Source organism: Phacochoerus africanus, chromosome 4 (assembly GCF_016906955.1).
Source record: "Phacochoerus africanus isolate WHEZ1 chromosome 4, ROS_Pafr_v1, whole genome shotgun sequence".
Classification (NCBI taxonomy): domain Eukaryota; kingdom Metazoa; phylum Chordata; class Mammalia; order Artiodactyla; family Suidae; genus Phacochoerus; species Phacochoerus africanus.
The window spans coordinates 89,436,770-89,457,203 of NC_062547.1; the positions used below are offsets into that span (position 1 = coordinate 89,436,770).

The 20,434-nt window shown below is 40.7% G+C and overlaps 1 protein-coding gene across 3 annotated transcripts in view; it reads left to right on the forward strand.

Moving 5' to 3' along the window:
* Positions 1–15,152, forward strand: part of MSH3 (mutS homolog 3) — a 185,169-nt gene extending 170,017 nt beyond the window's left edge. For all 3 annotated transcript variants that reach the window (XM_047778198.1, XM_047778201.1, XM_047778199.1), the window contains exons 22-24: positions 3,946–4,075; positions 11,674–11,845; positions 14,425–15,152. In XM_047778198.1, the coding sequence (XP_047634154.1) occupies positions 3,946–4,075; positions 11,674–11,845; positions 14,425–14,533 (411 nt within the window). In that variant the 3' untranslated portion in view covers positions 14,534–15,152. The remainder of the gene's footprint in view (positions 1–3,945; positions 4,076–11,673; positions 11,846–14,424) is intronic.
* The last annotated feature ends 5,282 nt before the right edge of the window (positions 15,153–20,434 follow it).

The following is a 20,434-nucleotide window of genomic DNA, read 5'->3' on the forward strand; positions in this document are numbered from 1 at the left end:
GGTTTGGAGGGCATCATGATAAGTGAAGTAAATTGGACAGAAAAAGACAAATACTGTATGATATCATTTATATGTGAAATCTAAAAGATACAATGAACTAGTGAATAAAACAAAAAAGAAGCAGACTCACAGATATAGAGGACAAACTAGTGGTTATCAGTGGGGAGGTATAGGGGTAAGAATAAAAGTTTTTTATGGGATTCTATGAAATTATGTGTGTGAAACTTTTGAAATTTGTAAAGTATTTTAAATTCTTTACTATAGAATTTAAAGAATCTTTCACTTGGTAAAAAAAATTTTTTTTGGTCTTTTTGCCATTTCTTGGTCTGCTCCCGCGGCATATGGAGGTTCCCAGGCTAGGGGTCTAATCCCAGCTATAGCTGCTGACCTACACCACAGCCACAGCAACATGGGATCCGAGCTGTGTCTACGACCCACACCACAGCTCAGGGCAACACCGGGTCGTTAACCCACTGAGCAAGGGCAGGGATCAAACCCACAACCTCATGGTTCCTAGTCAGATTCGTTAACCACTGTGCCACAATGGGAACTCCAAAAAAACTTTTAAAGTGTTTATTTAACAGCCATTAGAAACAAATTAAGACAGCTGAATTTGTCAGCTTCGAATTTGATTTCATTGTTTCTTCTTTGTAGCAGTGTATTAGTTACTATGACTAATTACCCCCAAATTTATGGCTTAAAACAGCAGTAATCATTTATTATCTCTCACAGTGTCTGGAGGTGAGGAATTTTGGAGCAGCTTAGCTGGGTGGTTTTGGCTCAGGGCCTCTCCAGAGGTTGCCATCAAGTTGAGCCAGGGCTGGAGTCATCTGAAGGCTCGACTGGGGCTGGTGGAGCCTCTTCCATTGTGGCTTCCTCACATGGCTGGCAAGTTGGTGCTATCATTTAGCAGGGCTCTCAGTTCCTTTCTCCACTGGCCTCTCTATGGGTCCCTGAGTGTCCCTTCAGAATGACTTCTGGTTTTCCCCACAGAAGGCATTCCAAGAAGCTAAGGTAGAAGCAGCAGTGTATTTTATGACCAAGCTTCAGAAGCTACACACTGTCACTGCATCATGTTGTTGACTACACAGGGGCAGCTCTGATTGTGGAAAGAGGCTCCTCAAGAGCATGAATATTAGGAAGTGAAGCTCTCTGGGGCCATGGTGGAGGCTGGCTGCCAAAGGCAGTTGGTCACATTTCTTTCTTTCTTTCTTTTTTTTTTTTTGTCTTTTTGCCTTTTCTAGGGCCGCTTCCTGCGGCATATGGAGGTTCCCAGGTTAGGGGTCGAATCGGAGCTGTAGTCACCCGCCTACCCCACAGCCACAGCAACTCGGGATCCGAGCCACGTCTGCAACCCACACCACAGCTCACGGCAACGCTGGATCCTTAACCCACTGAGCGAGGCCAGGATTGAACCTGCAACCTCATGGTTCCTAGTCGAATTCGTTAACCACTGCGCCATGATGGGAACTCCTGGTCACATTTCTTAAAGAAGAAATTCCTCTGAAGTCCTTAAAGAGTTGTTTGAGAATCTTCAGGAACAGGAGTTCCCTGGTGGTGCACCAGGTTAAGGATCCAGCGTTGTCATTTATGTGGCTTGAGTTGTAGCTGTGGCGTGGGTTCACTCCCTGGCCCAGGAACTTGTGCATGCCACAGATGCAGCCAAAAATAAATAAAATAATTTTTGAAAAAAGAACTTTCAGGAACAAATTATGATAATTGATTTTGTCACTTCTGTTTTCATTGCTTCTATAGCAGTTTTTGAACATTTGAAGTGTTAGTGAAGGAAGTCTTAGTTTTAGATAAAATTTACCTTGGAGGTAGGTTATTGAAAATGACTTTTCAGGAATAAGAGTCCCTAACCTTTTCGTGGATGGAAATACTTATTTTTCACAATGTCCTTAGATGGCTGGGATGAGGAGGAGTGGCGGAGGCTGTGTGTTGCTGCTGTAGGGTAAGCATGGCCTTGAGGAGGACACTGGTGTAACCCAAACTCTTAGGTCTTCCAGCTAGGAATGTCTTTCAGCTCAGGGAAGAGGCACCAGGGAGACAGCTGGTCCTAAGATGCTTCAGGGCAGATTTTAAGAGCAACTTGCCAAAGAAATCCTGCCCTGACAGGTTTATTTGTGATTGTTATTAGAGAGGAGTCATATGTTCTGACTTTTAATAAGATGAATGGTAGATGAATCAAAACTAGAGTACTTCCGTTTAATTTAGCCTGTTCTGCTAATTTTTAGACCAAGATTTGGTGTTAACTTCCCTTAAGATAGGGGTTTCCAGAAAACGTAATATGTGCTTTAAAACAATGCTTACTAAGTAATCTGCAAGGCTATACTGACACTAACAAAACAAAAATAAATTTTAAAATGGTGGGGGTAGATTGGGAAGAAGGAAAAGCTCCACTTTACAAACTGGCAGCTAATAAATAGAGAATGCTATTTTATTAAAGTTGATTTACAGTGTTGTGTCCATTTCTGCTGTCCAGAAAAGTAACCCAGTCGTACATATATATATATATATATATATACTTTCTTTTTCTCATATTATCTCCCATCATGTTCTATTCAAGTGGTTGGATATAGTTCTCTGGGCTGTACAGCAGGACCTCATTGCTTATCCCTTCTAAACATAGTGGTTTGCATCTACTAACCCCAAACTCCCAGTCCATCCCATTGCCTCCCCCTCCCTGTTGGCAACCACAGGTCTGTTTTCCATGTCTGTGAACTCTGTCTCGGTTCTGTAGACAGGTTCATTTGTTAACTACCATAATAACAACTGATTCAGGCAACAATGATACAAAGATATTAAACTGAGTTCCCATTGTGGTGCAGTGGAAACGAATCCAACTAGTATCCATGAGGATGCAGGTTCAATCCATGGCCTCGCTCAGTGGGTCGAGGATCCAGTGTTGCCGTGAGCTGTGGAGGCTGGCTGCCAAAGACTCGGCTCGGATCCTGCATTGCTTTGGCTGTGGTGTAGGCTGGCTGCTATAGCTCTGATTCGACCCCTAGCCTGGTAATATCCATATGCCGCAGGTGCAGCCTTAAAAAGCAGGAAAAAAAAAAAGTTAAGCCTTTGTATGAAATATTATTGGAGGAAAGGATATTCATACAGTCTGAAAGTATCTCCCCACAAGTGATTTATTAATTACAAAGGAGAAAAGTGTCAGTATGGTGAATAAATCTTCTAGGCACCCACTTAAACCAAATATTCAGATTTGGTATCCCCAGGAATGGGTCAGATGGACCTCATCTGCCTCCTGATGTGATGTACTGCAAAGGGTATGTCACCTGCGTGTATATGTAGTATTCTAGGCAGTAAGGTTTAATCTGAATGTAATCAGGAGGAAATAATCAGCCAAATCCAAATCGAAACACATTATGCAACACAGCTCTCCTGGATACTTCAAAAATGTTCAAGACAAAAAAGTCAAAAAGGAAAAGTCTGGTGAACTCATCTAGATTAATGGGGGCTAAAGAGACACGTCCATATGGGCCTTGAATTTTTTTTTTAATATAAAGAAATTTATAAAGAACATTATTGGGGTAGCTTGGGAAATTCATGGACTATGTGTTATGTTAGTAAATAGTGATCTATGAGTGTTAAATGTCTTGAGTGTAATAATTATATTCTGGTTAGGCAGGAAAATGTTTTTGTTCTTAGAAGATAGAATCTTAAGTATTTAGGGATGAAGTGACATGATGTCTGCAATTCATTCTCAAATGGTTCAGGAAAAAAGAGTGTGTTTTTAGAGGAGAGAGAGGAGGAAAGGGGAAATATGGCAAAATATTAACCAGTGGTTACCTAGATGAAGAATGTGTGAGTGTTCATTGTAATTTTCTTGCAGCTTTTATGAAGGTTTGAAATTTTTTAATATAAGGTTGGAGAAAAGTTTAAAATAAAATTTAAAAGTAAAATAACATTCATTCTATCTTACTATTTCAGGTGAAATCCCTAACCCTGTTTGTTACCCATTATCCACCAGTTTGTGAGTTAGAAAAAAGTTACTCACAGCAGGTGGGGAATTACCACATGGGATTCTTGGTCAATGAGGATGAAAGCAAACAGGATCCAGGTATGAAATGTTCTTGCTGTAACCACTACGAGCATTCCCTTGGTTTTCATGACTGATAACTCACAGTTCATAGAAGCATGAACTTATTCCTTATTAATAATAAAAGCTCTAGGGAATTCCTGTCATGGCACAGTGGAAATGAATCCGACTAGGAACTATGGGGTTGCAAGTTCAATCCCCGGCCTCACTCAATGTGTTAAGAATCTGGCATTGCAGTGAGCTGTGGTGTAGGTTGCAGACTCAGCTCAGATCTGGCATTGCTCAGATCTGGCTATGGCTCTGGCGTAGGCCGGCAGCTGTAGCTCTGATTAGACTCCTAGCCTGGGAACCTCCATATGCCATGGGTGCAGCCCTAAAAAGCAAAATAATAATGATAATAAAAGCTATAAATATTGACTGTAATTGACATTTGTTCAAATTCATTTTCTCTAGGCTTAGGGTCGGGTAGAATTTGTATTTGTCCATGCCATCTTTAAGTCCTTCTCTGGCCCTCCTTATCTCATTTTTCTATAAGAAGAAGGTGGGGTAAAGGGGGGCTTTTAGGTTTTGCTCTTAGATTCATCTCAGGAAAGATGCCCTAGCGGGCAAGTGTATTGGTCATCTTTAAAAATATGCAATATACAGAGTTCCCATTGTGGCTCAACGAGTTAAGAACCTGACTAGTGTCCATGCAGGTTCAATTGCTGGCCTCACTCAGTGGGTTAGGATCCAATGTTGCCACAAGCTGTGGTATAGGTCACAGACACAGCTTGGATCTGGCATTGCTGTGGCTGCGGTGTAGGCTGGCAGCTGCAACTCTGATTCCACCCCTAGCCTGGGAATTTCTATATGCCTCGGATGTGGCGCTAAAAAGAAAAAAAAAATTCCCCAAGTTTCATTTAACATTAATTACTAAGAATAATATTCTATACTGGTCATACATTTCATTTTAATTTGACAAGGAAGGTGAATCTCAGGCTTGCCTATGTCCACCACCTGGATTGGGGCCCAGCTGAGCCTCGATTCCACATCCTGTGCTTGCAGGTTCTCTTCTGCTCTGCTAGAATTGCTATGTGGGAGCCACAGTATTTTTCCTAACCTTCTGCTTACTACCACAGAAATTAAATGTTTCATGAAAAAGAACATCACTAGCTAATAGAAAAAATTGAAGTGCTGTAAGTAATGTGGATTTTAACATTTTTTTTTTTCATTTTTGGTAGTGATTTTTTAAAGCTACCAGCCTGTGGGCCAGTGATGGTTCACAGAGGTGGTGTACTCCAATGGAAAATCCATTATCCAAGATACTCCAGAGTCCACATTTTATTTTGGAAAAGTAATAAGTAAGGATGGACCTGAAAAAGAAATCAGGCAACTGGCCCAGATAAAACAAAGCACTGGACCTAAGATAAATGTAATATTGGGCAATCCTTGCCTTTCACCACCACACAGTCTTGAAAAACACATCATAAATTCTCTCATGGAAGCCAGTTTTGTATCCATTAATCTGCATCCAAAGTGGCAGGAGGAGCTTATAAGCTAAAACCCAATGGGATAAACAAACCAGAGTTCACTAACAGGGAAGGGTCAGTGGTTAAGCATTTGATATGAACTGACTACTAATCTAGACCCTTACATCCTAAGTGTTTCAGCATTTTATTTTACTGGTTTAAATTTTTATTATCATGAACATAACTTTAAAAACTAAATGATGCTAAAGACTCATGCCAACAGGCAGTGGTCTCCTGCTTCCATGCTCTTATTCCATGGCCCGTCCCAGCCCAGTCCCAAGGAAACTGCTTTCAACTCTTTCCTGCATTTCTTAAGTGGTTCTAAATAATATATTTACTTGCTCATCTCTTGGTTCCTCAACCTGACACAGTATTGACTGATTTCTCATGTTAAGGGAGGGCCGTCTGTCCTCCCCTTCCGTTTCCTCCCAGTGAGGTAGTTTCACATTTTTTCTTTGATTCCCATGCATTATTTTCACTTTTTTTTTTTTTTTCCATTTCTAGGGCCGCTTCCTGCGGCATATGGAGGTTCCCAGGCTGGGGTCGAATCAGAGCTGTAGCCGCCGGCCTACGCCACAGCCACAGCAACTTGGGATCTGAGCCACGTCTGTGACCTACACCACAGCTCACGGCAACGCCGGATCCTTCACCCACTGAGCAAGGCCAGGGATTGAACCCACCACCTCATGGTTCCCAGTCAGATTCGTTAACCACTGCGCCATGACGGGAACTCCCCGTTATTTTCACTATTACTGCCAGTAGGTATTGCTTACTCATGAGCCAAGAATGGAGACAAGTATGTTTTCTTACTTTTACAACTTTTTTGACGGCAATCATTGTTTTTATTTTTTCATTTCATTATTTTATTTGAGTCTATTGCTGAATCTTCCTGTATCCTCCAACAGCTTTGTAGAACACCTCTCTAGCCTGTTTTCCACATGGTAGAACCTGTTGGTTCCATTTTCCCCACTGCATTTATTCCTCCCGGAGCCCTTTGTGCTCCTGCTCATCTGAACTGGTTTTTCCCTAGACCTGCTGCCCAGCGGTTGTCCAGAGACCTGCCTCTGCTGTCATCCTAGGGAGTCTCTTAACCTCTCTTCTGTGCATGCGATTGCAAGTAATAGAACACTTGGACTCACCCTGGCGCAGACAGTGAGGATACGTATAACCTATAACTTCATCTTACAGGAACCTCAGGAAGAGGGGGCTTCGGCTTCTCTTCTTTGTGGTTCTCCAAGCTTTGTCTTCCTGCCCTGCTGGCTTCATCATCAGGGTAGTAGCAAGATGGCTGAAGCTCTTTTGGGCATCATCACCTCCAGAGCTGACAATGTCCAAAGGAAGAAAAGGGACCAGTTTTTCCTGTGACTTTTTCTTAGGAGCAAGGGAACTTTTCAGATGCCTGGTGGCATGTCATGGTATCCCATTTTTCTTTCAGAATTGAATCACATGCTCATTCTTTTTTTTTTTTTTTTTTTTTGGCCAAACCTGTGGGCAAGTGGAAGTTCCCAGGCCAGGGATCAAACCTGCACCACAACAGTGACCCAGGCTGCTACAGTGATAAAGCTGGATACTTAACCCGCTGTACCACAAAGGAATCCCCCACATGCTCATTCTTAAACCAGTCCCTGGATGTGAGAAAGGCAGGGTTAACTTTGACCAGCCTAGATTAATTGGAGTCAACATTTGGAGCTGGATATGAAGACTCTGTCTCCTGAGTTAAATGATAAGGGAGTTAATTGCCTTATAAATCAGGATTTTCTTAGAGGTGGAATAGACTTTGGATAGGTTGCTAATAATATCAATTAAGGAGGTAAATTTTTCAAGACTTTACATGAATGAAAATGTATCCAGTATACTTTTGCTCTTGATTTATAATTTAGCTAGGGCTAGGATTTTAGGTTGAAAATTTTTCACTCAGAAATTTAAAGCATTACTCCATTGCATGCTCCAGTATTATCCCTGACCATATCTATGTTTCATCTTTTACCTCTAACTCCTCTTCCGTCTAAAGTAGAGGCCACTGGTCATCAGTAAAATGCCCCAAAGCCCTTTTGAGTGATTTCCAAGATACTATGCTTATCTATTTCCCATGGTGTGGTAGATAAAGCAATGGACCAGCAGTAAGAAACCTGTGTTTTTAGTTACTTCCAATCTATAAGATCTTGGACAAGTCACCCAGGCTCATTCATGTCTAAAAAAAATTTTTTTTGGCCTATCCCACAGCATGCAGAAGTTCCCAGGCCAGGGATCAAACCCACGCCACAGCAGTGACAATGCCAGGTCCTTAACCCGCTAAGCCACCAAGGGACTCCTATGTCTAAATTTTTATGAGTCTGTCCTCAAAGTAACGTCAGAAACTATTTGATCAGCCCACATCTCTTTAATTGACCAGAGAAATTTTGCTCTAAAACACTTTTGCTAAGTTTCGCTATAATAAGCAGAATCGTGAATGATGACTTTCATTGACTCTAAACAATGTCAGCTTCTCTTGCCTCTACATTTCTTTTATATACCACTTCCCACCCCCAGCTTCTTCTCTCTCTCCCCCACAGAAGAGGGGTGAAAGATAGTCTTGAGGTAGAAAAAAGAAAAAAGCCATCCGCAAAGCAATGTTTAAATGGAGGGTGTGGGAGTTCCCGTCGTGGCGCAGTGGAAACGAATCCGACTAGGAACCATGAGGTTGCGGATTCCATCCCTGGTCTCGCTCAGTGGGTTAAGGATCCGGCATTGCCATGAGCTGTGGTGTATGTTGCAGACGCGGCTCGGATCGTGCGTTGCTATGGCTCTGGCGTAGGCCAGCAGCTACAGCTCTGATTCGACCCCAAGCCTGGGAACCTCCATATGCTGCGGGTGCAGCCCTAAAAAGGGTCAAAAGACAAAAAAATAAAAAAAAAATAAATGGAGAGTGCAGCATTTAGTAGGCTTTCAGAAAAGGATAGATGGATGGAAAATGAATAGACAGGCAGCCAGATGAATTCACCTCTTTTTTAAAAAGTTCACTGTGGAGGCTAGGTTATAGAGGTGGGGACATCAGCCTAACTAGGACTAACCTAGTTGAAGTGATAAAGACTGTATTTGTCTTAAAGATGAAAAGAGTTCACTTTTTTGATACCCTCCTGCCGTTCACTTCACTTTGGATCTTGTGAGCGTAACATATGAAGGATAACAAAACATTATCAAGGTTAAGAGGCACTGGTTTCTTCTACGTTTCTTTCCTAGTCTTTTCCCACCCACTTCCTCACCTGTTCTTTGTGTTCCTTAAGTTTTATTTGGAGGCAAAAGGTATTCTTAGTACTTTGTGATGTGAGTTTTAGTCTGTGCATTCCTGAGAATGTCAGCATTCTTTTCACCTCCCACCTCCAGCACCTACCCTTAGAAAAGTATTATTTGTCTGTTTCTGAATTATTAGGGGAGATTAAAGAAAATTCCATTATCCCTTTTCTCTGTTGTGTTCAGTCTTTTGGCTTTTTCGCTTTTAGCTGATAAAAGAATAAAGCATACACACGTATCAAATGAAATAACACATGAGAAAAGTTCTTGATAAATTTATAATTAAGTATACTAGGGTCTCAAATCATTGTGAATCTGGTTCATCTTGGACATTTTGGCAATACGGTGCAATTATATTGAATTTTGTAATGAAGGTGGATAATCCTGAGGTGCTTTAGATTTATCAAAGATTAAACCACAGGCAGCTGTTGGAGAGGAGGAATTTTTTTCTTTACCCTTAGGATCATGGTTCTTTGGCTGACCTAATAATCAAATTAACATGAGACAGAGTGACAGGAGAAAAACAAATTTCATTACGGACCTACGGGGCCCCATGAGGGCAAGTTGGACAGTTGAGGCTTCTGTGCCATCCTGAGTTGAGGAATAGGATCAGCAGGAGATGGGGCTCCAAAGGGCAGAAGGGTAATTCACAAGGAAATAAGAAAAATGGATATTTGGTAATTAGACGTTTGTCCTGCCTAACACATAGGTCATTCAAATAAGTTATCTCTGGTAATAGTCTGTCTCTGAGCCGTGGCCACCCCCACGCCACCTAAATTCTTTTAGGCCATTGAGAGGGACATAAAAAGCCCTTCCTGGGTTTTTTGGACCTCTACTGTCTTCAGCTCAAGATAATTTGAATGCCAAAGTGTCACATTTTGGGGAGGCTTTTCCTGAATCCCTTCACAGCATTGTCTTTGGATTACTGTACTTCATTATATCCCAGTTCTTGAAAAGTTTTAACTTCATGTCTGTGTATTAAGTGGTAGACTGGTCCCCCAGGAAGCAGATTCTAGGGTTTGTGTGCCAGCGTTTTTTTGAGGACTGCTCTCACCATCCACAGTGAGCCCACAGCTGGGCGATACTGGGCTGGGCGATGGTTCTAAGGCTTCAGCCAACCCTGCAGAGAGCTCTGTGTCAGGGTTGATCCTTCAGAGTTACCTCGACTTGGGATGAGAGAGCCAGGCTTTTAGACCTTCTCCTAGTTTATGTATTGTTGCATCACAAATTATCCCCTCAAATGGAAGCACTTAGCACAGTAAGTACTTAACTAGCTCCTCATGTCTGTGGGCCTGGAATCCAGGGGCAGCTGAGCTGACCGCCTTTACCTCACAATCTGTCACCAGGCTCCATCACAGTATTGGCCTCAGCATAAATCACTTCAAGGCTTGACTGGGATGGTTCTCTTCACAGCCCACTCATGGGCATTCAGCGGTTGGCAGACCTCAGAATCTCCGCTTGCAAGTTCACGCATGTGGCTGTGGGCAGGCCTCCAGGCCCTCACTGATTTCTTGGCCAGAAACATCAGTTTCTTACCATACAGACCTATATCCATAGGGCAGCGCACAGCATGGCCACTGGCTTTCCTCAGAGCAGACCAGCCGGAAAGTGAATGCCCAAGACAGGGGCCACCATCTAATTGCAAAAGTGATATATCACTATTTGTGTCATATTCTATTCATTAGAAACAAGTCCTCTGGTCCAGTCCATGAAAGGAGAGAGAATGCCATAAGGGCATGAACACCAGAGGCAGGGATCTTGGGTGTCCGTCTTAGAGGCCACCTGCCAACCCCCCTAGCAGCCAGTCCCTGGATGCAGAAGGGCCAGGATGGGGGGTGGCATTGGTGAAGCAGCTCTCTTCAGCTGAGCAAGTTTCCAAGGAGCACACAGCAGAGGGTTGCAGGCTTAACAACCTTCAGTCCTAAGTGGGATTCGAGTGGCGCCACACAGCATCCCCTTCAGTACGTATAACTCTTAGTTAACTAGGATATGTAATAAGTAAGAATTCCTCAGTCTTGTTATTTAAACTGTATAACCTCTAATATTCCCTTGTCTGTTTTTGTAGTTTCTTGCACTCTTAGAGACATCTCATATATGTTACTTTACAGAGTGCATTACATGTAAGACTGGTGAACACAGTCTTCCCCTGGAATAACACTGTTTTAAAAATCCGAGTTTCTGTTGTTTACTTTTTGTGGCCACGCCTGCGGCATATGGAAATTCCCAGGCCACAGGTTGCACTGGAGCTGCAGCTGCTGGCCTACACCACATCCATAGCCACACAGGCTCCAAGCCTCCTCTGCGACCTGCACCGCAGCTTGTGGTAGTGCTGAATCCTTAACCCACCGAGTGAGGGCAGGGATCAAACCTGCATCTTTACAGACATTATGTCGGGTTCTTAACCCACTGAGCCACCACGGGAACTCCCTAAACTCTTTGTAAAGGAGAATTTATATTGTACCATGAATCAGAATCACTCTCTTTTTGATAAAGAAGTTCATTTCACATTTTTCGGCAAGTAGCGTAACACTAAATACTGAATAGCATACAGTGAATAATTGTTAAAAAACCATTTTAATGGAGCTGAAAGATAGATCCTAAAGGCAAAAAGCGTTGAAAGTAAATACTTTCAAAACAGTATTTACCCTTTTCCTAGATATGTGATATTGATAAAAGGAGCTAACAAGTGATGAGATACAGCGGATTTTTTCAGACTATAAATTTTAATTGAGTAAAGTTATAAGAGTTTATATGTTATCTTTAATCCTCTAATTTCTTCCAACCTTCAAGCATGGTTTTATCTTTCTCTCTCTTTTTAACTTTTTTTTTTTTTTTTTTTAGGTGAAGAAGACAAAGTCCCTGATTTTGTCACTTTTCTTTATCAAATAACCAGAGGAAGTGCTGCAAGGAGTTACGGACTAAATGTGGCTAAACTAGCAGATGTTCCTGGAGAAATTTTAAAGAAAGCAGCTAGCAAGTCAAAAGAGCTGGAAGGATTAGTAAATAGGAAAAGGTCAGAATGATTGTGCTACATTTTTTGATTTATAATGAAATCTTCCAAGTTGTCCAAGGAAGGGGATTGTTCTATAAATGAACATCAGATCTTCCTTCAAGCACCTCTTCAAATATTCTGCAACATTTAATTATGATAAAATGAAAACAGCTCTTCCCAAAGCTCATATGCGTTGAGGCCCCTCTAGTCAGATCTTTATCTATTATAAAGTTGCTAAATTGGTTTTTTGATCATTTTTTTGAAGAATTAACTCCTTAATATGTCAACACATTAGTTGCTTAAAATGCTCACTTATGCAGACAATTACTGAAAGATACTTCAATGTATAAAATGTGAAGAGTGCTTCTTTTATTCTTAGATTGCATTCAGATAGGGAGTGGTTGCATTCAGAAATTAAGAATTCTGTCAGGATAAATGAAAATAATAGTTATCACATAACTAGGTGATTAGAGTCAGTATCCACCTGTCACTTTCTTTGTGAGCTTGTGACACAGTTTTCATTCTAAACTGACTTCTCCATCATCCAGAATGCTTATGTGAATGCAGGCTGCCTTTCACCCTGGGTATCCAGCCAGTGTGTCATTAATATGTAAACTAAACTTCATGTAAACCTGAGACATGCTTTGGAAGGAAAACCTTCCTAGGAAAATATCATATTAATAAATTACAGCTTTTTGTTTCCCAAGTAACAGATTGCATTATAAAACAACCTAAGTTCCTCACCCACATCTTGCCCTACCCCTGCCCTCTCTGGAGGGTCTGATGGTCTGATCTTCCTGATATTACTGCCCTGGTCCATAACCATATGACCATGTATGCAAAGACTGTTAGTCAAATAGAACATCTTGTCTGGGAGTTCTTATCATGGCTCAGTGGAAACAAATCTGACTAAGAACTATGAGGTTGCGGGTTCGATCCCTGGCCTTGCTCAGTGGGTTAAGGATCTGGTGTTGCCATGAGCTGTGGTGTAGGTTGCAGATGCTGTGGTGTATGGCGTGGGCTAGAGGCAACAGCTGCAGTTAGATCACTAACCTGGGAATCTCCATATGCCATGGGAGTGGCCCTAAAAAGCAAACAAACAAACAAAAATCTTGTCTGGACATCATGCTGTAAGAATATCTTTTTAATTCTGGAAATCATTACCAATTTAAATAATGAAATATTAACACCTAATGCTAGCCAAGGAAACAGTCACCAGCTTGTATACTGAGTTACCATTGTACAGCCAACCTCTCTTTCCCTTCTTCCTTCCCTTACAGCTTTGCCTTGCACTCCGCACCTTGCAGTGGTAAATGATGATGGGCCAGGTCCATAGGGTGGAATATTACAGGAGATGCATAGCGTTCTCTGTTGACATTTTCTTCTAGATCATTTCCCCAGTCAGAAACAAATGATGTAATCAGAAACAGCCTATTTTTAGTTAGTCATTGCAAAGGACATGAATATAAACTCTTTCTAGAGAGAATCATCTCTGAGAGTTAAAAATAAGCTTAGCCCTTAGTTCTTTGCACAATCCAAAGACAAATTTAAATCCTCTTTTGTTGTCTTTGTATTTTTTCCCTAAAGAAATTAAAATATAACTTTACTACAAAAGGTACAATACAAATCACAAGATGGCAATAAAATATGAGTTTATACATACTGTTGCTATATAGTCTACAAAGCAAGAGCAGTAAAAATCAGAGGTTATTTATAAATATTTTAACTCTTCCACTTAGTATATGGCATTTTGATATCTGGAAAGTTATCCTGACAAGACAGAGAATTGCAAGAAGAGGTTGCATTGGAATGGAATCTGACGATTTATCAGGACACACTGCATTTGTTGTTAGACTTTTTCACAGAAAGTGCTTCTTCCATCTGTTCCATTGGCCAGATCAAAGATGGCAAGCTGAATCTGGTCCATTTCTGTGCCCTCGTTAATAGCTTCTATTTATTGGACTCTTACTGCCGAGTCTAGGCAGCCAGTCATTTGCAATAGCCTAGGCATTGTGTCACTTGCTATTCTTGTGGCTTTATGTACATTAATTCACTTGATCCTTATGACAATCATCTCCATGTTATAGTTGGAGAAAATGAGACCAAGCAAGAGTAGGAAACTGCCTGGGAAACCAGGGTCATGCAGCTAGTTAATTAGTGGTAGAGTGAAGGTTAGAACACAAATACTCCTTCTCCAGACCCTAAATGTTTATCTGGGTTGCTTTTCTGCAGGAATTAAAAAAAAAAAAAAAAAAAAGTAGGTCCCTGTTACATTGGCATTTCACCCTTTTAATTGCTAGCTTTATTTTATTAAATCAATTTTACTTTTCATCCTGTGAGCACACAGTGTCTTGCTGAGTTAGAAGAGGGAGGAAGCTGGGCTCTCCCCTCCCTGGAGGAGGCAGGAGAGCTGATAACTTAGTCCCTCCATTAGAGCAGCAGCATGGAAAACTCCTTTCTCTGGGAGGTTGATGCAGACAAGCCTCCCCCAACCACAGAGCCCCGCCTGCTGGTCACAGACTTTTCATAGCTTTCAATGGATGTGTTGACCCCTAACAATTTCATTTATAAAATAAATAGTATTTTTTTTTTCTCTCCAGGAAAAGGCTAAAGTCTTTTGCCAAGTTATGGACGATTAATGATGCTAAAGACTTGCAAAAGTGGACAGATGACTTTGAAATGGAAGAAATTACAGACTTCTCTTCCTGATGATAATGAAGACTACATTTTTGAACAAAAAAGAGAGAATTAAAACTATCAACTGTACAAAACAACTCTGCAGTAACAGCCCATCTTTGTATGACGTGAGCAAAAAACATGACCGTGGTATAGTCTTATTAGAAACAGGGAGGCCTTTTGTGTAGAAAGTCTGATTCAGGTTCCAACCATCCTGACTTTTAAAAGCATAAACACTTTCGGATATTAAGATTTCTGTCATGTCACTAGCAAATGTCATGGATGATGAGATTCACATAAAAGCCTGAAGTGATAGAATTTACAGTTCAAGAACTTTTACAGAGCGATAGAACAATTTAATGCATGATTTTATTTGTCTCAGTTCCGATAGTTTGGAACTGGGTGAAATGTCTGGCCAGACTATGTCTTCATTCAAACTAAAATAATTTTTTAATGCCACCAGTTTATTCACTATGAGCATAAGAATTTTTGAAAAGAAACAGAATTATCAGGCTTTTAGAAACATGAAAAGGGTAAGGTCCTATGAAATCTGAAAAGTTAACTATTGTCCTAGTTTTAAGCAATTTAAAAATTGACAGATGAAATTATTTGTCATTTAAGTAAGTAATAAACATTTAATGAATATTTGGTATAATTTATTATTTTTTTTCTGTGGAATTTTGGAATTTTCAACCATCTGGCATTTGTTACTTTTTAGGTTTAAATGTGGAACGCAAGTTGCTGCTTCTCCCAAGTACACAGATCTGAGCTTATTCATTTGGGACCTTTCTGCTAACCAGTTACCAAATGTGTGGTCTTCCCTGTATTGAACCTTTCAGCTTTGTTGATTCATAAGAGAGTCCCTTCCTGCCTGTTTAGGTTGACAGGGGCTCAGCAATGTCCTAGAGCTTTTTGTATCACATACAACCTGGCCTCTCATATCCATATGCTTTTTGTTTCTAAATATATGATCTTGCACTCTTCATTCTGTTTCCCACCCATTTTTTATTCCTGCTGAGTTTGTGTCTTCCACAGACTTGATGGGCATGTGTCTCTTTCCTTCTTTAGTTGTTTCTTACTGTGGCCCTAACACTAACTCCTGGACACAGTCACTTTAGTCTCCCCAGGTTGAAGAGTTACTCACAGTTTAGGCCTCTGCTTCCCCACCTTTATGGACTTAGAATGTAATGTAGTTTGATTCCACTGTCTCTCCAGAAATATTAACATATAGTGGAATTCTCAAAAATGTCTCAAAATATAGTTGGGATTTACTGTTTAAATTTTTAAAAGAACAATACTTCTAAAACAACGTTTCAGTACTCTGTAAGACCATAAATGCTTTTTATGGACAAGATTTCAGAGGGAGTTCTATAACCTTACTGGCAGGACAGCAGAAAAGGGAGATGAATGAATCCAGGAATGTCCTGCCTATGCCTGAGGGAGCTCCAGGCACTGTAATCACTGGTCACATCCAAGTGGACATTCCAGGCCATCTCTGGCTGTCCAAGCCAGTGTCAACATTTAGGCAGGGGTGTGGGTTTCAGGAGCCGGATGACCAGGCAGTAGTAGTACAGTGTCTGGCAGCTGACACTGTGCAACATTAGATAGATTCTCCAACATAAAGCAGGAGGTCAGGCCTGCTCCAGGTTTGGAGGCAGACTAGCACTGCCAATCTCCATTTCTAAGGGAGGCTCATTCCCAGTCAGGGTCCTGAGGTGTTGAAGGGAAAGTTGTGGCAGAGACCCAGTCATCAAGGCTGTGCACATGCCATGGAGATTGGCAGGAAAGATGCTACGGATCAGGTAGCTACTCCAGATACCAGCCTTAAGGAGGGCTGCGATTCTAATTAGATGTAATGTCTTTTGAGATTGTGATTTCATTTCCTTTAGTCGTATACTCAGAAGTGGGATTGCTGGATCACATGATAGTTCTATTTTTAATTTTGGGGTGCCCATCAGACTATTTTCCGTAATGGCTTTTCCAGATTACAGTGTCCCCAATGGGGTACAAGGATTCGCTTTCTCCCTGTCTTCACCAACATTTATTATTGCTTGTCTTTTTTTTTTTTTTTTTTGGCCATTTCTAGAGCCGCTTCTGTGACATATGGAGGTTCCCAGGCTAGGGGTTGAATCAAAGCTGTAGCCACCGGCCTACGCCAGAGCCACAGCAACGCGGGATCTGAGCCATGTCTGAGACCTACACCACAGCTCACAACGCCGGATCCTTAACCCACTGAGCAAGGCCAGGGATCGAACCTGCAACCTCATGGTTCCTACCTGGATTTGTTAACCACTGAGCCACGATGGGAACTCCAATTGCTTGTCTTTTTGAGGATAGCCATTCTAACACTTGTAAGATGATAGGTCATTGTGGTTTTTGTTTGCATTTCCTGATGATTATAGTCAGTTTTCAATCATTTCTATCACTCTAAAAAAGAAACCTGTTCTCACTAGCAGTTACTCTCCATTCCTCCTTCAAATCCCCAGTCTTAGGCAGTCATTAATCTGCTTTCTGTCTCTATAGATTTGCTGTTTGGATATTTCATATTAATAGAATTATTCAATATTTGGTCTTTGTGTCTGGCTTCTTTCATTTAGCTTACTGTTTTCAAGATTCATCCCTGTTGTAGCATGTAACCATACTTCATTCTTTTTTATTGCTGAAAACTCTTCCATTTTGTACATGTATATGTATGTACATCACATTTTGTGTATCCATTCATCAGCTGATACACATTTAGGCTATTTCTACTTTTTGGCTGTTATGAATAATTCTACTATGAACATTCATATACATATTTTTATGTGGCAAGGCACAGGATTTTTTTTTATAGCTCCCCCCAGTAATTCTAAAGTGCAGTCTGATTTGTGAATCAATAATCTTGCAGATTAAAAGTGACTAAACAGTATTTTTCATTGCATCGACAGTCATTTATCCTTTCTTCTGCTTTATCTGTCATTTAGGACAAAGTGTGGCAGACTATAGACCCTTGATAACTATTTGTTGAAATAGAAAAGAAAAACCAAACCCTTTCAGATTAGAAACCCAGCAAAATGACTTGTCTTTTCATAATCAAGACACTGTTTCACTAGGGATTCAGGATCCATTCGGAAATGCATTATATCTTGAAACCAAAAAATAAAAATCTCCTCTAACAATCAGTCCAAGTGTGAGCGTGTTGTCATGGTGATCGTGGTAACGGAGCTAGTGAAACAGTGCTCACTGCATGAATTCCAAAGTAGAGACTAGATTGAATCCAATGTGGTCTATAAATTAATGGTGACCTTTGCTAAGTTCCAAGATCAATATTAATTACTGCTGTGCCAAATAATTCTGAAAGTGCCATTTGACGTTTCACACCAAGAATATGAGTAGAGAGAAAAAGGAACCTGAAATAATGCCATCTGTGGTTTCCAACTTTGTAATTACAGTCAGTTCCTTTTTGCAACATTGTAGTTAGTATTGATGATTATTGTGAGGGTTATTCATGTCCAGAGAGGTGTCACTATTCGGGGCATATCCATCCTGGTTTACCTGGGATGAATCTTCTTCCCGGTCTACACCTGTTTTCTTGGGACATTTATTAAAAATCTTTTTCACTCAAAAGTGTCTAATTCCGGAGTTCCCGTCGTGGCGCAGTGGTTAACGAATCCGACTAGGAACCACGAGGTTGCGGGTTCGGTCCCTGCCCTTGCTCAGTGGGTTCACGATCCGGCGTTGCCATGAGCTGTGGTGTAGGTTGCAGACACGGCTTGGATCCTGCGTTGCTGTGGCTCTGGCGTAGGCCGGTGGCTACAGCTCCGATTCAACCCCTAGCCTGGGAACCTCCATATGCCGCGGGAGCGGCCCAAGAAATAGCAAAAAGACAAAAAAAAAGTGTCTGATTCTACTAGTAAACTACATGGTTACCCTAGTTATAGGAACTGTTTCATGGGTACACTCACCAACTTTATAGATTTTGAATATCATCTTTAAAAAATGGTTTTTTTAACCTACTGTAGGAATTGATTTTTATCTGAATGTTCTGGTAGTTGTTTTTGCTTGTCCATAATAAATGCTTTACCTTGAGACATTTATTTTTTTTCTTTTTGTTATTTCCCTAATACATTATTAATTTTTTTTTTACTGTACAGCATGGTGACCCAGTTACACATACATATATACATTCTTTTTTCTCCCATTATCATGCTTCATCATAAGTGACTAGACATAGTTCCCAGTGCTACACAGCAGAATCTCATTGCTTATCCATTCCAAAGGCCATAATCTGCATCTGTTAACCCCAAGCTCCCAGTCCATCCCACTCCCTCCCCCTCCCCCTTGGCAACCACAAGTCTGTTCTCCAAGTCCGTGATTTTCTTTTCTGTGGAAAGGTTCGTTTGTGCCATACGTTAGATTCCAGATATAAATGATATCATATGGTATTTGTCTTTCTCTTTCTGACTCACTTCACTCAGCCTGAGAGTCTCTAGTTCCAGCCATGTTGCTGCAAATGGCATTATTTCGTTCTTTTTTACGCTGAGTAGTATCCCATTGTGTTTATGTATCTCATCTTCTTAATCCATTCATCTGTCAATGGACATTTAGGTTGTTTCCGTGTCTTGTCTATTGTGACTAGTGCTGCAATGAACATGCGTGTGCATGTATCTTTTTGAATGAAAGTTCTGTCCGGATAAATGAGCAAGAGTGGGATTGCTGGGTCATATGGTGGCTCTATATTTAGTTTTCTGAGTTACCTCCATATTGTTTTCCATAGGGGTTGTGCCAATTTACATTCCCACCAACAGTATAGAAAGGTTCCCGTTTCTCCACACCCTTCCAGCATTTCTTATTTGTTGACTTGTTATGATGGCCATTCTCACTGGTGTGAGGTGGTGCCTCATTGTAGTTTTGGTCTACATTTCTCTAATAATTAGTGATATTGAGCATTTTTTTCATGCACCCATTGGCCATCTTGTATATCTTCTTTGGAGAAATGTCTATTCAGGTCTGAACCTTTTTCAATTGGGTTGTTGGCTTTTTTGCTGTTGAGTTGCATAAGTTGTTTGTGTATGGCATATATGTATTTGGCATGTATTTATCTTCTTTGGTGAGGTGTGTGTTATAGGCCTTCTGTCTGTTTTTTAATTGAGTGGTTCATTTTCTTCTTGTTGCATTTTAAGAATTCTTTGTAAATTTTTAATAACAGTCCTTTGTCAGAAAATACCCCATGTCTTTTCTGGGTATTTTCCCCCAGTCTGTGCCTTGTCTTCTCATTCTCTTAGCAGTGTCTTTTGCAGAGAGAAGCTTAGTAATTTTAATGAAATTCAGCTTATCAGCTCTTTCATGGATCATGCCTTTGGTGTTATATCTAAATTGCCATTTCCATAACCCAAGGTCATCTAGATTTTCTCCCCTGTTATCCTTTAAGAGATTTATAGTTTTGCATTTTAAATTTAGGTCTGTGATCCATTCTGAGTTAATTTTTATGAGGAGAGTAAGGTCTATATCTAGATTCATTTTTAAAAATAGACTTTATTTTTAAAGGAGTTTTCAGTTCACAGCAAAATTGAGTGTAAGTACCAAGAGGAAAGTCTATTTTTATTTTTATTTTTTATTTTAATTTTTTGCCACACCCATGGCACATGGAAGTCCCTGGGCCAGGGGCTGAATCTGTACTGCATTTGCGGCCTGCACCACATCTGTGGCAATGCCAGATCCTTTACCCACTGCGCCACAGGGGAACTTCTGGATTATTTTTAAAATGTGTATCAGAAGTGATCCTGATACAGATAAAGAATTGAGTTTTGAGAAGCATAGTCATGATGCTTTCAGATTCTTAATCATAAGAAGTCACTTTTGCAAATAATAGTAGGCCTTTAATTTCTCCAAACTCCTTGCATTTCTTTGTAACAGAATGTCAGGCAAAAGCAAACACATAAAGTTGTGTTTTTG